This window comes from Suricata suricatta, chromosome 1, assembly GCF_006229205.1.
Source record: "Suricata suricatta isolate VVHF042 chromosome 1, meerkat_22Aug2017_6uvM2_HiC, whole genome shotgun sequence".
Lineage (NCBI taxonomy): Eukaryota > Metazoa > Chordata > Mammalia > Carnivora > Herpestidae > Suricata > Suricata suricatta.
In genome coordinates, this window is record NC_043700.1 from 65,095,334 (window position 1) to 65,110,482 (window position 15,149).

Genomic DNA, 15,149 nt, shown 5'->3' on the forward strand with positions numbered 1-15,149 from the left:
GTTTTAAGGAAGCAGACAGACAATAGGACACGTTGTCTTCTAGAAGGATTTATCTTTTCACTAGGGATCAGTACTGGAGTGGTTTTGAAAGGTATGATTCTGTTATCCAAGTTTGTTCTAGGAATTTGACAGTTTATATAAAGCTGTTACTTTACTGTGAAAAATCTATACACAGTGAGAGTAACATTTAGTCGTTTACACTCAGAAACCTGTAGAACAGGAAGAATCATGTTATATTTTCGGGGAACACAGAGGCATCCTCAAAGCACCTTTGCAGTTTGAACTTTCATTTTGAAATACACTGATATTAATTATTTTAATAAGGTATTAGCTATTTATGATTAATAATTACTTATACTTGTTGAGTGCTTAATGTTTCTGGTACTAAAACATTTAAATAATTCACGTAATCCTCATAAAAACCTTAAGAAAGGGCACCTGGATGGCTGTCAGTAGAGCATGAGAAACTTGATCTTGGGGCTGCAAGTTCAAGCCCTACACTGGGTGTAGAGCTTACTTAAACAAACAAACAACTTAAGAGATACCTATCCTTATCCTAATTTACAGATGAGGGAACTGAGGCACAGAGAGGTTAAGTAACTTGTCCAAAGTCGAAAGTTAGTGACAGAATTTGAACTACAAAGACAGGTGGCATAGAAGTGCTTAACTACTTAATCAGAATGATATTCATAATGATGATAATGGTAAGGAGGTTATGGCGTAAAAGTGACAATTCTTGGGATAATAAGCTAAAGGCTGTCTTTAAGCTAGAGGAGTAGAAAAAAACTTTTAAGGTTTTTGATATTTGTGAGACAAAGTGTAAATTGCCAGTTTGCAGCCTGGAAATGAGACTGGATCAGAGAACAATTTATTTTGATTCCTGTTCATCAAAGGACACAAGAGTTGTGGGCTGAGCTGACCTAGATCCTCAGGGAACCACAAGGAATAAACACCATGGAATTAAAGGATGTCAGCTCATAAGGAATTAAGATTTACATTAATTTTAATGTGCTGGAATTTGAAAGGATCAGCGGGAAGCACTGATAATATTCTCAAACTACACACAAAGACACCTGGTAATGAAATTTCCTAACATTCTTACAAAAATTCTCAAGGTCATTAGCATTCTGTATAACTTATTCATTCATTCAAAAGTACTTATTGAGTACCTACTACGTGCTGGACACTGTTAGAAGTGCTCTGGATAAAGCAATTAACAAAACTAAATTCTTGTCCTAGCAGAGTTTAATTCTAATGGAGGATGTAGATGAAATGAATGAACAACTGGAATATTACGAAGTGCTAAAGAACATACCAGTTCTTTCCAAAATTAGGCGTTGCCAGAGGTGAGTCTATGTTCATATGGCTAGGTCAAATACTTACACAAATCCCCATAAGGGAAAAGTGGACTATAACACACTTTTATCGGGGAACAAAACTGTGCTCTTTTCTGGATGTTTAGCTTCAGCGTCATCACTTACAATGTTAATATTAAGAACTTCTCACAATACGGCAGCAATAACACAGTCGCTATTGATTAGCTATTACCAGGCTGTGTTAGGCATTGTGCTACGCAGTTTAACGTTTTGATCCTCAAAACGACCCCCGAAAGTGAGCATTTTTATTCCCATTTTCGAGACAAGCAAAATGAGTTTCAGAGAAGCAGGCACACATCCGTTAGTGGCGAACCTGAGGCTGGGATGGAGAAGACGGTCTCCAAAGCTCTTCTATACTACCAAGGTAGGAAAAGCGATGAAACATGTGCGAAAACAATAAAAACGACCGGGGCTGCCACTTTAGCCCAGGAAAAATACAGGACGGAGTACCCAGGAGAACGCGCGGTTCGAGCGCGCGGAAACGACACCGGGAGGCGGCGCCGGAAGTCAGGGCGCGGCTTCTCGGCCACACGCCGGAAGTGGCTCGTCAGCGCCGCCGACAGATCTTCGCGGAGAAAGTAGCTTTGGGGGTTGAGCCGCTGGACGTCCACGAGGTTATCTGAGTTCGCGCTCAAACGCATCTGCAATTCAGTATGTCTCACCCGTCCCCCCAAACTAAGCCCTCCAACCCCAGTAACCCCCGAGTCTTCTTTGACGTGGACATCGGAGGGGAGCGAGGTGAGCATAATCTGATCCTTGGGGAGTGGCCCCGAGGAGGCTAGGCTTCCCGGGCTTTGGGGGACTCCGAGGGTGGTGTGCGGTTCGGGCCCGGGGTGCACTCTGGTGCGGAGGGGATGGCTCCTCAGACTGGACTGCTGGAACAAATACAGGCTTCCAAGGCCGGGTCGAGCCTGCGCACTTGTACCAATGCCGTCGGTCGTGCGGAAGTTTCTGGAAATTTCTGGTTTGGGGATTGTGGCGGCCTTTAATTCGTGTCTCCCGTACCTCCTTGCCACCTTGCATCCAGCAGGCATGAAATAATATTATTTTATGTTTGCAGTGGGACATTCGGAAAACTGATAGGCGTTTGTTGAGATCCAGGCACTGCATGTCTTTTGCCACGCGGGATAGATCTGCAGCTGCCATGTGGTTTATAAATAGATCGAATTTTGTTTGTTGATTTTTCTTATTACCAATTTTTAACTTAGAGGTCTTGTCAGATTGGTGAATATCTTCTCTGTTTTGGCACTGGGAAAAAGGAGCTCAGTGTAGCAATGTTGTTGCCTAGGCTACGTCAGCAGCTCGGAAGCTCCTAGGGTCTTGTGAGTTAGCATTTTGATTTGTAACTGAATTGCTCTTGTTCTAGAACGGGTTAGGTCTGTGGGCCAGACTGTGTTAACGCATATACAAACGGACACATCAGGATTTAGGGACCCCGTGGATGATGATGGACACAGACAGGTACATTTAGTGTGTTTTGAAATTACCGCGAGATTTATTGTTGCGTGCCTTAGGAGTTGTCTAAAATGGGAACAACTTCATCCTGCGGCTGCACTAGGCAGATTCCATTGAACACAGAAGCTACAGCTATTCTTAAAACTCAGCCAGCCTAACCACTTAAAGGAGATTTAATTTTCTCCTATTGGTTACTTGGTGGTGGCAATTTCTGAGTATAGGTAGAAGAAATTACTCAGAATATAAAACCATTTGTACTTCATAGTGTCCCTTATATGGTGTTAATCTTCTGGCTACTGTATTTATGATCCTTCGTGAAGTTGTAGAAAAGTAATTGTTTCAAATTCATCAAAATACGTGACACTTAACATTAGACTCAATTTGAATATTAGAAGAATGACCAAAAAAGAGAACTTGGTGTTTCAGTCACTAGAATTTTACCAACTTGTCTTTTATCATTTGCATATTTGGTTGCTTGCTTACTGACATGATTTCATTTTTTATTTTAGTTGGTCGAATTGTCTTAGAACTGTTTGCAGACATTGTACCGAAAACAGCAGAAAACTTTCGTGCACTGTGTACTGGAGAAAAAGGCATTGGACCCACCACTGGGAAACCTCTCCATTTCAAAGGATGTCCTTTTCATCGAAGTATGTGTAAAAATTTGAATCTGATTTTTTTTTAATGCTTATTTATTTTTGAGAGAGAGAGGCTGAGCGGGGAAAGAGCAGAGAGAGAGGGAGGCAGAGAATCCAAAGCAGGCTATCAGCACAAATCGCCATGTAGGTCTCGATCTCCTTAACAGTGGAATCATTTGTGACCTAAGACGAAACCAAGAGTTGGACGCTTAACTAACTGGACCATCCATGTGCCCCTCGAATATGATTCTCATAAATAATTCTGTAGGAATTAGGGAAGAAAATACCAAGTAATATAGAGTGAAAGTTAAAAATTACTGCTGGCTTTGACATCTGAGGCAATAGCTCGATTTCATAAAGGGTGGGCTGTGAAAAGGGGAATTCTGATAGGGTACTAACTAAGGTTTACTTAGAAATGGGCTCCCTTAGCTTCACCAGACATGTAGCTCTTCACTCCAGTAGGATTAGAGTGAGAATAAAGGGTGTGCCATGATAAAGAAGGAGACTTTATTTTTATTTTTTAAAGTTCACTTATTTCTTTTTAGAGAGAGAGTATGTATGTGCGCAGCATGAGTGGGGCAGGGGCAGAGAGCGGGAGAGTCCCAGAATCCCAGGCAGGCTTTGCGCTGACAGATGCACTCACAGACTTTGAGATCATGACCGGAGAGTTGGATGCTTGACCAGTGGAGCCATGCAGGCGCCCCAAGAAGCCAACTTTAGAGAACTTGACTGAGAACAAAAAAGTTATACCTAGTACTTGGGCAGGATTGCTTGGGAAAGCTGTAGCCGATTTAAAGGTTCGGTGCCTTGGTTATTTTAATTAAAAGATGACACTTCACAATGCTTATCACCCTTTGTTTAGTGATTATTTGATGGTTCCCCTAATAGGCTGTAGGTACATTAATTCAGGAGCTAAATCTTTTCATTTTGTCTTCAGCATGTAGTATCGTTTTTGAATAGGCAGTCAATAAATATTTGCTTAATGAATAAGTAAGTTAAAGTATAATCATGAGTAGTTTTTTTTAAAAGAAACAAAAAAATTAACATTGATTTTTAAGTATTTAAAATATTTTACATTTATGTTTAATAAAATACTAAAATATACTGACAGAATGTAGAATTCAGAAGAAAGGTGACCTCTCAGGCCCGAGACTGCTTTCTTTGGAAAGGTTTGCTTGCAGGGTGGCCATTAGCTAGAGTTTAGGAACTTGGCACTTGAATGATTCTCTGAATCACAAAGGTGGTTTACTTTTCCTAGATTGTTTGTACACACACTTTGATTTATGCTGAACATCTGATTTCTTTGTGGTATTTTGGTATGTACTAGGTAGAGAGTAACTACATGATCAGCCCTGATGAAAAACCCTAGATTCTGAGTCTGTGATGGGCAACAACATTGTGCACATGTTGCTGCATTTTTCCCCCCGGGGGAGGAGTGTGCATATGACCTTTCATGAGAGGGAGGAAATATAAGGAAGCACATGGATTCCTCCAGACTCTGTTACCTTTTTCTTTTATTATCTAGTTCTGTATCTTTATTACATTATTGTAATAGAGCCATGAGACCCATGAATCCTAGGAAATCTCTGAACATGGAGGTGGTCTTGGGAACCTTTGACAACAAGTGATAATACTTGTTAAAGTACTTTCATTATGATATAACAAACCTCAGAATAATTAGTCTTATTTAGTAGACTTTAATGAGTAACATGTGCCTAGCCATGTTCATGATGAAAAACAGTTACTGTACTTAAGGAATTAATGTTTCCTTGAAGAGACAGATCTTTAGGATATGTGTTGTAAAGTGAAGGTAGGTCAAGATGCTATGGGAGGAAAATTGAGGAGATCCAACTTTGGGATCTCAGGGACAATTTCATAGAGAGATGCCATTTGAACTAATTCTCTGAGTATTAGTGGGTGAGCAGGCAGTAAGAGTAGTTTGGACTCGGACTATGAAAAGTCTTCAAAGAGTTTGGAGTTGTGGGGATGGGGGGGAAGACAGGTGAGTCCTAAGACTAGAATCATGTTTTAGGAAGTTCATCTTTCCTATTACGTGTTAGTTGACATTACTGTAGTCATCCATATTTTAGTTTCTAATGGCTATTTTCTTTTTTTGTAGTTATTAAGAAATTTATGATTCAGGGTGGAGACTTCTCAAATCAAAATGGGACAGGCGGAGAAAGTATTTATGGTGAAAAATTTGAAGATGAAAATTTCTATTATAAGGTAAAGTGGACAAAAGCAAATGTTTATTGCTAATAGTAAAGGTTATTAGATGTCTGGGATACTTGTTGGATTAAGACACCACTAAATGTTTCAACGTGTGCTTAGTCTCCTTTTCTTGTGAAAGGATCATATTTGTAAATGTACATTTAATATATATTTACAATTTTTAATATAGAAAGGTTTGTATGTTTTTTTAATTTTTTAAAAATTTTTGAGAGAGAGAGTGCGAGCAGGGGAGGGTCAGAAAGAGAGGGAGATACAGAATCTGAAGCAGGCTCCAGGCTTTGAGCTGTCAGCACAGAGCCCGATGTGGGGCTGGAACCCACGAACTGTGAGATCATGACCTGAGCCGAAGCTGGATGCTTAACCGGCTGAGCCACCCAGGCGCCCCTAATATGGAAAGATTTGATTCACTAATTTTATTTGACAAAAACACAAGAGTAACGTCAGTGAGATCCAGGTTTACATACTTCAGTAAAGCCAGTGAGGTTTTTTTTTTAAGTTTTTTTTTTAATGTTTTATTTATTTTTGAGAGAGAGATGGCGTGAGCAGGGGAGGGTCAGAGAGAGAGGGAGACACAGCATCTGAAGACAGGCTCCAGGCTCTAAGCTAGATATCAGCACAGAGCCTGATGCGGGTCTCAACCCCTTGTAAGATCATGACCTGAACCGAAGCCAGAGGTTCAACCGACTGAGCCACCCAGGCACCCCAGCCAGTGAGTTTTAAGAGTGGCCACCATACAGCAGAATTGTTACCAGGAAAATTGTTCTCATTACCAGAAGTATGGTAACTTGTGCATCTTTATGCTTGAATTTGAAGAGCAACAAAACCATCGCTAATATCCAGGATGTCAGGGGATTTGCAAAGTAGTGGATATGGTTAATGTCCAAACTCCCCAAGGACATTAGTGGTGCCCAGGCCTTATCTTCATTTTCCCGAGATGTAATTGGGGTATATTGCATCATTCAAGTTTTAAGAATGGACATGTAAGTGCAAAAGTAAAGTAATATCTTTGGAAAAGAGGAACATGAGCAAGGTCATTAGGATGATTTGAAAAGAAAGTGTCATCGGTCTTCATCGGATGCAATTGTATCTGTTTAGTACTGTCACTGGCACCAAAGGGTTTATAAAAATGAATGGCCTTGATGACCGTTTAAGATCTCACCAGACAGATTAAAACACGTGGGACAACTGGATAATAAATAGTATGCAAATTAATGCTAACTTGATTGAGATGCTGTATACATTGTAGGAGAAGCTATGCTTTATATATTCTAAATTATTAGAGATGACATTGAAAAGGAGTAGGGACTTAGGCTGGGTCTTGCAAGGCGGCTGAGACTTGGTTAGGCAGGAACTAAAACATAGATGCCTGTTTGAAGGATATAAATGAGGAAGGACAAAGGCAATAGAAAGATAAGGAAATAAAAGTTAATATTCTATTTGATATTGTGGGAAAAGCACCAAACTTTGGGAAAGGAGGAAAGGGAACCTGAAGAATGAAAACTAAGATTATCTGATCGCTTTGATTAAAAGAAAGGGGGCCTGTTGAAATGATACATGGTTTGTGCCTTTCCAAACATGGTAGCTTTGAAAGCTGAATTTTTGGGTTGCAGGGGTAAGAGGCATTTTCGGTAGGAAGACTAACATGAGAGTACAATGCATGGTCCGACTAAGAAAAGTTTGGAAAGATGAAGACATTGGGTTTCATAGAACTTTTGAACAGGTTGATGCCAAGTAGAAATTTGATTTTGAGATGTATGCAGCAGTTTCTTTAGGTCATTCTCTGGAATGGGTCTCTGAAGATTCACCTGGAGTGAAAGCCATTATTTTTTTTTTTAAGTTTTATTTATTTATTATGTGAGCGCTCATGCGTGCATGGGGTCAGGGCAGAGAGGGGGAGAGAGAATCTCAAGCAGGCTCCACACTGCCAGCACAGGGTCTGACCTGGGGCTTGACCCCACAAACTATAAGACGATGACATGAGCCAAAATCAGGAGTTGGCTGCTTAACCTACTGAACCACCCAGGTGCCCCTGTTTGGATTCTTCTGGGATTAGGAAAGTACCTCACAACTGTCCTGTCTGGACTGAATGTCCCATCATTGTTCCCAGTTGATTGATGTGTAAAGGAGGAGTCATAGTGTAGGCTTAGAAAATGGGAAGACGGTTTCATGTTCTCAGACTGTACCCTCTTCCCTATTCTCCGACTGTTTCCTGTTCTCAGAAAAGAGTATTCCTTATAAAAAAGGGCAGAGTATAATCATTAGCTTTCCATAATGCAGTCTTCATCTTAAAGTTGAAATACAAGCATGTTCTCAAAATGCCCACTTAGAAATCTGCCCACCTCATTGTGTCTGTTATTTTATTTGGTTTCATAAACTTTTCTTAAAGTCTAAAAAGTGATTTAAGTACCTCATGTTTGTGGATTAAAGGTTGCAATTTATTAAAAAAAATTACACTACGTTGTTTGGTCTGAGTAATATTACAGCCTGCCCTAGTTTTATGTGAATGGTCAGTGAAAGAATAATTCAGACTAGGACCTCTAACCTTGGTTTTCTTTTAATGATTTTTATTTCTACAGCATGACCAGGAAGGTTTATTGAGCATGGCAAATGCAGGCTGTAATACAAATGGTTCTCAGTTCTTTATCACAACAGTTCCGACTCCTCACTTGGATGGGAAACATGTGGTATTTGGCCAAGTAATTAAAGGAATGGGTGTGGCAAGGATACTGGAAAATGTAGAAGTGAAAGGTGAAAAACCTGCCAAAGTAAGTGAAAAGTTATAGTGAGATACACTTGTTATCTTAATTACTGTCTTTAACATAAGTAAAAGGATCAGGTGATTCTTCGTCGGGGGAAAATGTTAGGATGACTTTTGGTATTGAAGATTGGACCTGCCACTTTTTTAGAAACTTTTCTATAGTGGGAAAGATGAGATTAGGGTAGTTTCTAAGGAGATTTTTACTATTTCAACTTCAATTTTAGTGATTTTTTTTGGTAAGTTTCTCTTTCTGTACCTGCAAAACTTTGAATCAGTATGTACAGTAGTACATAGGAAGAGCACAGGAAACCAAGAATCCTGTCTCGACTCTGCCATTTAACTGGTGGTTTGGCCTTGCTCTTGTTATTTAAGTTTTCTTGGCATGTTTCCGCATCCTCTGTGAATTACTTGAGGGTTTAAACTAGATTATATAACTCTGTAAAGGACCTTGTATTCTAAATGTCCTTGAGATCACAATGGCCATACTACTACCTAACCTAGTTGGCAGGGTTGTGTGTGGGAATTGGAAACTGATACTTGCAGGAGGCAGGCTGTCTCTCATTGTACGATAGAAACAGTAGTAAAATTGAAAAGACATGCCTCACTGAAAGAAAATGATACAGAGGATGAGAACACTTTCAATATTCTCTGTATACTGAGCTGCTAATGCTAACTAGCAGTAAAACACTTTCATAAAATAGTGACAATTGTGTTACTTGGAATGTATATAAAAGGCATTGTAGTTAGAGCAGATAGATGAAACCTCTGTCAATCTCTAATTTTAGAAGTGACTTGGACAGTGCTGCACATAATTTATACCTGTATAGCTTTTAAACCTAGATCTCTTGTTTTTAATCTCATTAATATGGTGGTACACCTCTACAATTTAGGATTATTTTTACAGTTGTGCGTTATTGCAGAATGCGGAGAATTGAAGGAAGGGGATGATTGGGGCATATTTCCCAAAGATGGCTCTGGTGACAGTCATCCAGACTTCCCTGAGGATGCAGATATAGATTTAAAAGATGTGAGTACTTTCAGATTAATAAAACTTTAATTACTAAAAATATTACTAAAATTTTGAGCTTTGTATCAATCTGTCTTAATGATAGAACCTAGCATTAAGCCACATAAATTACTAAAATGCAACATATTTGTATTTTTTTTATACAGGTAGATAAAATTTTACTAATAACAGAAGACTTAAAAAATATTGGAAATACTTTTTTCAAATCCCAGAACTGGGAGATGGCCATTAAAAAATATACAAAAGTTTTAAGGTAATAAAATAGTTTTAATAAGTTAATTTTAATAACTTGTAAATTGAATTATAAACTGAAATTCAGAGTTTATTATCTTTGTGGGAAAATTACTTTGTAGAATAATAACCAGGTATGTTGAAATAGTTGCATTTCTTTTGTCTCTCTAGCTTCTTATTTTGAAAATTTCGAAACACAGGAAAGTTGAAAGACTAGTGTATGAATTCATGTCCTATGAGTACATGAAACTATTTTCACTAGTTTTTAACTTTTGCTATATTTGTTTTTGTAGAATCATTTTGTTTTTTTGTTTTTTGTTTTTTTTTTTTAATTTTTTTAAAATGTTTTATTTATTTTTGATACAGAGAGAGACAGAGCATGAGATGGGGAGGGTCAGAGAGAGAAGGAGACAGAGGACCAGAAGCAGGCTCCAGGCTCTGAGCTGGCTGTCAGCACAGAGCCTGATGCAGGGCTCGAACCCACGAATGTGAGATCTGACCTGAGCTGAAGTTGGAGGCTTAACCAATTGAGCCACCCAGGCGCCCCTGTAGAATCATTTTGAAAGGAAGTTACAGATACCATGACATTTCCCCCTTAAATAGCTTAGCAGGTATTTCCTAAGAAACAAAACCCTGCTTCTACATAATCTTCAGGACCACTGAAAGACCCCCAAAATAACATTGATCCAGTAATATCTAATATGTAACCCATACACAGATTTCCCTAATTATTTCATTTAGTTTTATGTCTCTAGTCTCTTCTGATCTTTAGTAGTTCCTATTTTACCTTTGGTTTTCTAAGTCATTTGTTTTATGGGATACCATCTCTATTTGTTTGATTGCTCCCTTAAGATTATTTTGAGGTTAAATATTTTGGCAAGACTGCTCAAATCAGTGGTGTTGAATATTTCCTATGATACCACATCCTTAAAGCACATGTCAGTTTGGGCTATTTTGAGTTTTGGCATTTGGTTAAAGTGGCATTAGCCAGATGTGTTTTGTCATAAAAGTACTTTTTCCTTTTTGTAAATAATAAGTACTTTGTGAAGTGATCCTGTGAGATTGTGTAAATATCCAACTCCTGAGCTTTCTATCATCCAGTGCGTTTTTAGCATCGTTGAAGATCTTTGCCTGAATCAGTTATTACACTGATGGTCACAGAACTGATGTTCTAATTTATCATTCATTCTTCAGTTAATAGCTGGCATTCTAATGTTTGAAAGAGCCTCTTCCCGCCCCCTTCCCTTTTTAGTATAGTATCACTGTAGATCTGTGGGTTTTTTTCAGTTCAACTTGTTAATATACTGTCGTTCTTTTTGATGTTCATGGGGTTCCAATTTGTCTAGTGGAAGTCTCCTTTCCTGTATTCGTTTAACATGTTCCTATTACTCTGTGAGCACTTTCTTGCTTTCTGGCACAAGGTGTTCCCTGTTCAGCTTGTTTCCAGATTGGGTATTAGCAGTTTCTCCAAGGAGCCCTGCTTCTTTTTATTGAGGGATAGAGTTTAGAAACCAGATTCTGAGGGCCAGGTGTGCTCATCATTTCTGGGCCTTCTTCCATGGGCAGAGCTAAGAAGTGTATTAAAATACAGTTCAAAGTCGTCAAAGTCAACTGTATTAAAATACAGTTCAAATTCAACTCATTCCATTCCCTCTCCCACAGTGAGAACCTTGGCCCAAACATAATTACATTGGAAAGTACATAATGGAGATCTGAGTTTTAAAAATTGGGAAATAGCAGTAGTGGGTGATTATCTAGATTTGGGGATTGTTAAATTGGTTTCTTTGAACACATTGGGAAAAAAGTTGGAACAAATAAAAATCTTCTGAAGGAAAATAAGATTGTGATCATTAAGAATATTAATATTAGCATTTGATGAGCTTTTTGTATCAGAAGTGACATAATACTTTTTGACATAGTTGAACGAGCAGAGTAAGTCATGTGGCATTATATGCTGCCTTTATTAATGTCTTCAGGTACGTGGAAGGTTCAAAGGCTGTTATTGAGAAAGCAGATAGATCGAAGCTGCAACCTATAGCTTTAAGCTGCGTGCTGAATATTGGTGCTTGTAAACTGAAGATGTCAAATTGGCAGGGAGCGGTTGACAGTTGTTTGGAGGTAAGTCTCTTGGACAGCAGACGTTTTGAAGGAGTTGGATTGTGATTTATCAACTTGAACAAAAACAGTTCTATGTATATTAATATATTTTATTACATAGGACCTAATGGGACTTGAAACATAATTTAAAAGTCACTTTATCTCTAAATACTTTGGATCTTCAGTTCTTCCTGTTAATCCATTCATTTAGCTTATAACATTATGAACCTTTGAAGATACTTTTCTTTTCTCCTCAGAGGACAGTATCAGCTCATTTATTCATTTAGCATATTGAGCACCTGTTGTGTGCTAGCCATGGAAAACAGAGCCAGGCGTGATTAAGAATATGGGTGGTGGAGCCAGCCAGACTTGGGTGTTTTTGTTAGACTTCTGTTACTCACTTTGTTGGGTAAGTCCTAATAGAGTTTTAACATCTTTATTTATTTTAAAGTTTATTTATTTTGAGAGACTAAACACGAGAGTGGAAGGGGTTGAGAGGGAGGGAGAGAGATAATCTTAAGCAGGCAGGCTCTGTACTGTCAGCACAGAGCAGATGCAGGGCTCAAACCCACAAACTGTGAGCTTGTGACGTGAGCCAGAGTTGAAGTCAGATGATTGACTGAGCCACCAAGGTCCCCCAACATCTTTATATTAAATGAAAATAATACTTGCCTCATGGGATTGTCAAAGATTATATATCATGTAAGACATTTAGCACAGTGTTGGGCACCTGTTAAGCACCTCAGAGAGATTGGGTGGTGTTTTTCTAAAATAATTTTCTCTTTTTTAAGATACATGTTTGTTATTTTTGAGAGAGAGGGGTAGAGAGAGAATCTCAAGCAGGCTCCACGCTGTCAGCAGAGAGCATGAAGCTGGGCTCCAACTCAAATCATGAGATCATGACCTGAGCCAAAACCGAGTTGGATGCTTAACCAGCTGAGTCACCCTGAGATGAGATGTTTTAGTTAAAACAGATACGGCAGATATATCTCCATCTATGTATCTATATCTATCTATTTGCTATGCCAGATATATAGATATAGATAGATAGAGATGTATCTGCCTAAGGATGAGGCCGTCAAGGAAGTCATCTCTTGAGGGCCCCTAGGCTGAGATCTGCCCTTCGTTGGAGAGAAGATGGCTATGACTTACTCGGTGGCAGAGAAGTTCAGTGGGTACCATACTTGTGGGATTCCCTGTAGTGCTTAGGAAGTTGCCTGCGGTAAGCTGCTGTTGACCAAAGAGTACTGTTGGCCAAGTTCAGTTCAGGGGCCCTGGAGAGAAAGGCTGGAACCTGGAAGAGATACAGCTTTTCTCATCCATGTCCCTTTAGTGCCTTCTACTGACAAAAGGTAATGTACCAGCTGGCAAAGAGGGGACTTCTAGGGTCCATCCAGCCTCATTATCACAGAGCAGTGAAGGTTTGGTTTTTAGCTGATTGGCTGTAAGTTCAATCTAGCACATATATTTAATTCTTAATAATTAGATAAAAATATTAATTTTACAATTTTTTGTAGGCTCTTGAAATAGATCCATCAAATACGAAAGCATTGTACCGTAGAGCTCAAGGATGGCAAGGATTAAAAGAATATGATCAAGCTTTGGTAAAATTTTGTTCTAAGTTTTAATCTTTTAAGACAACCACCTTCATAATTCATATATCTAATTTCTTTAAATGTTTTTTCAATTAAAGGCTGATCTTAAGAAAGCTCAGGAGATAGCACCGGAAGATAAAGGTAAGTTGGCACTTTTTATAGTGAAAGTTCATTTTGTCCTGTAAATTCATCTTCATGAACCACTGTACTTTTTGCCACTTAGAGACTTATTCTACAGATATCACAGAGTGCCTATTACTGGGCTAGGCATTGAATAGTGCAGTGAACAAGTCAAGGTCCCCGCCCTCAAGGAGCTTACATTCTGGTCTCTCTTCAGAATACTGATTTTCAGACATCTGAATACTACTTTTCTATGTATCATTTGAGATCTGGTTCCTATTACTGTAATTCTAGTTGAAAGCACAGCACTAAAAGATACAGTCTTTATGACGAATTTAATGTTTGGGATCATTCCTTAAGTGGAATGAGGCCATAATAGAAGTATTCTAGTTTCTGAATATATGTTTTAGGAAAACTTTGCAAATTTAGAGAACAAAAATTTGTTTTTCAAATAACGCATGCTATAAATAGTGATACTATGCCTAGATATTAAATTATATCTTTAGTTTTTTATTACTAAAGTAAAGTAGGAAAGGCACTTAATTGCCTTCTCTAATGGAGAGAGAGAAGGCAAATCTACATATAATTTAGTTAGACTTCTTTCAAATTGACAGTCTTCTAAAATTATGTTTCATAATTTTTGTGTTTGTGTGATTGCTTTCTTAGTAAAATATTCTGTTAATAGAGCTCAGTTACTTTAGGGACAAGAAGAGTTTAATCAACGGAGGGGAGGGCGTTAATTGTTGTACTAAACATAAGTTTGTTGGGCATCCTAATTTTTTGGATGTTTTGAGAAATAACTCCTATTATTTATTTTACAGCTATCCAGGCAGAACTGCTGAAAGTCAAACAGAAGATAAAGGCACAGAAAGATAAAGAGAAGGCAGCATATGCAAAAATGTTTGCTTAATAAGGAATTCAGTTTTACTTAAATATGCATTGATTGTATAAAGGCAGTAAGAAAATTTAAAGGTTTTTGTCTGTTGTAGATGTTCCCTGATGTTCCTTCAGTTTCCTGTTGTTTACAGTTTAGGAATACTTAACTGAAAAGGATTTACTCTTAATAAAACGATGTTACAAAATACAGTGAAGTTTTTTTTTTTAAATGGCTACATGCATTAGTCACAATAATGGTGTCCAGCCTGTTTCCAATCTCCTTAAAGACATATCTGCTGAATAAACAGATTAAAGCTTAAGTTTGTATACTGTTTCCCTTGATTCTTTGATGTATGTTTCTGTGGTTGGTTTTTGCTGGTATTTTCATACTACAGGTTCAGGGGTTGGCAGACTTTCTCCAGAGGTCCAGGCTTTGTGGACACTTATCATCTGTCCCAGCTACTCAGTTCTACAGTGGTAGCCACAGACAGCATGTAAACCACTGGGCACAGCTGTGTTCCAGTAAAACTGTTCATAAAAGAAAGTGGTGGGCTGGATGCTAACCTCTGGTCTAAAATAATACACTTATACCTGAAGTCTTGAGTTTGACAAGTCCAGTACATGTTAAAGGCCAGTAGTGTATGTGCTGTTGCTACTGAAGCTCTGCAGAATTAAAGAGGTAAGCAGATGCTGCCTCATTTATAAAGTTTTATGTGAGAGGCATAATCATTTTTTATGGGACAA

At 38.4% G+C, this 15,149-nt stretch overlaps 1 protein-coding gene across 1 annotated transcript; it reads left to right on the forward strand.

Moving 5' to 3' along the window:
* Positions 1 to 1,916: 1,916 nt before the first annotated feature.
* Positions 1,917 to 14,725, forward strand: PPID (peptidylprolyl isomerase D). The gene is made up of 10 exons (XM_029939516.1): positions 1,917 to 2,114; positions 3,341 to 3,481; positions 5,589 to 5,695; positions 8,278 to 8,466; positions 9,364 to 9,486; positions 9,633 to 9,739; positions 11,694 to 11,835; positions 13,332 to 13,418; positions 13,508 to 13,550; positions 14,351 to 14,725. Exons 1-10 carry the CDS (start codon positions 2,030 to 2,032, stop codon positions 14,437 to 14,439), a joined length of 1,113 nt encoding a protein of 370 aa, XP_029795376.1. The 5' UTR covers positions 1,917 to 2,029; the 3' UTR covers positions 14,440 to 14,725.
* Positions 14,726 to 15,149: the final 424 nt, after the last annotated feature.

What these genes read in the sequence shown, in the direction of transcription:
- PPID (XM_029939516.1), top strand. Translation starts at nt 2,030, where the DNA reads ATGTCTCACCCGTCCCCCCAAACTAAGCCCTCCAACCCCAGTAACCCC. An exon ending in AAGGTGAAAAACCTGCCAAA is followed by an intron (nt 8,467 to 9,363) that starts GTAAGTGAAAAG and finishes TTATTTTTACAG; the next exon opens with TTGTGCGTTATTGCAGAATG. An exon ending in CGGTTGACAGTTGTTTGGAG is followed by an intron (nt 11,836 to 13,331) that starts GTAAGTCTCTTG and finishes AATTTTTTGTAG; the next exon opens with GCTCTTGAAATAGATCCATC.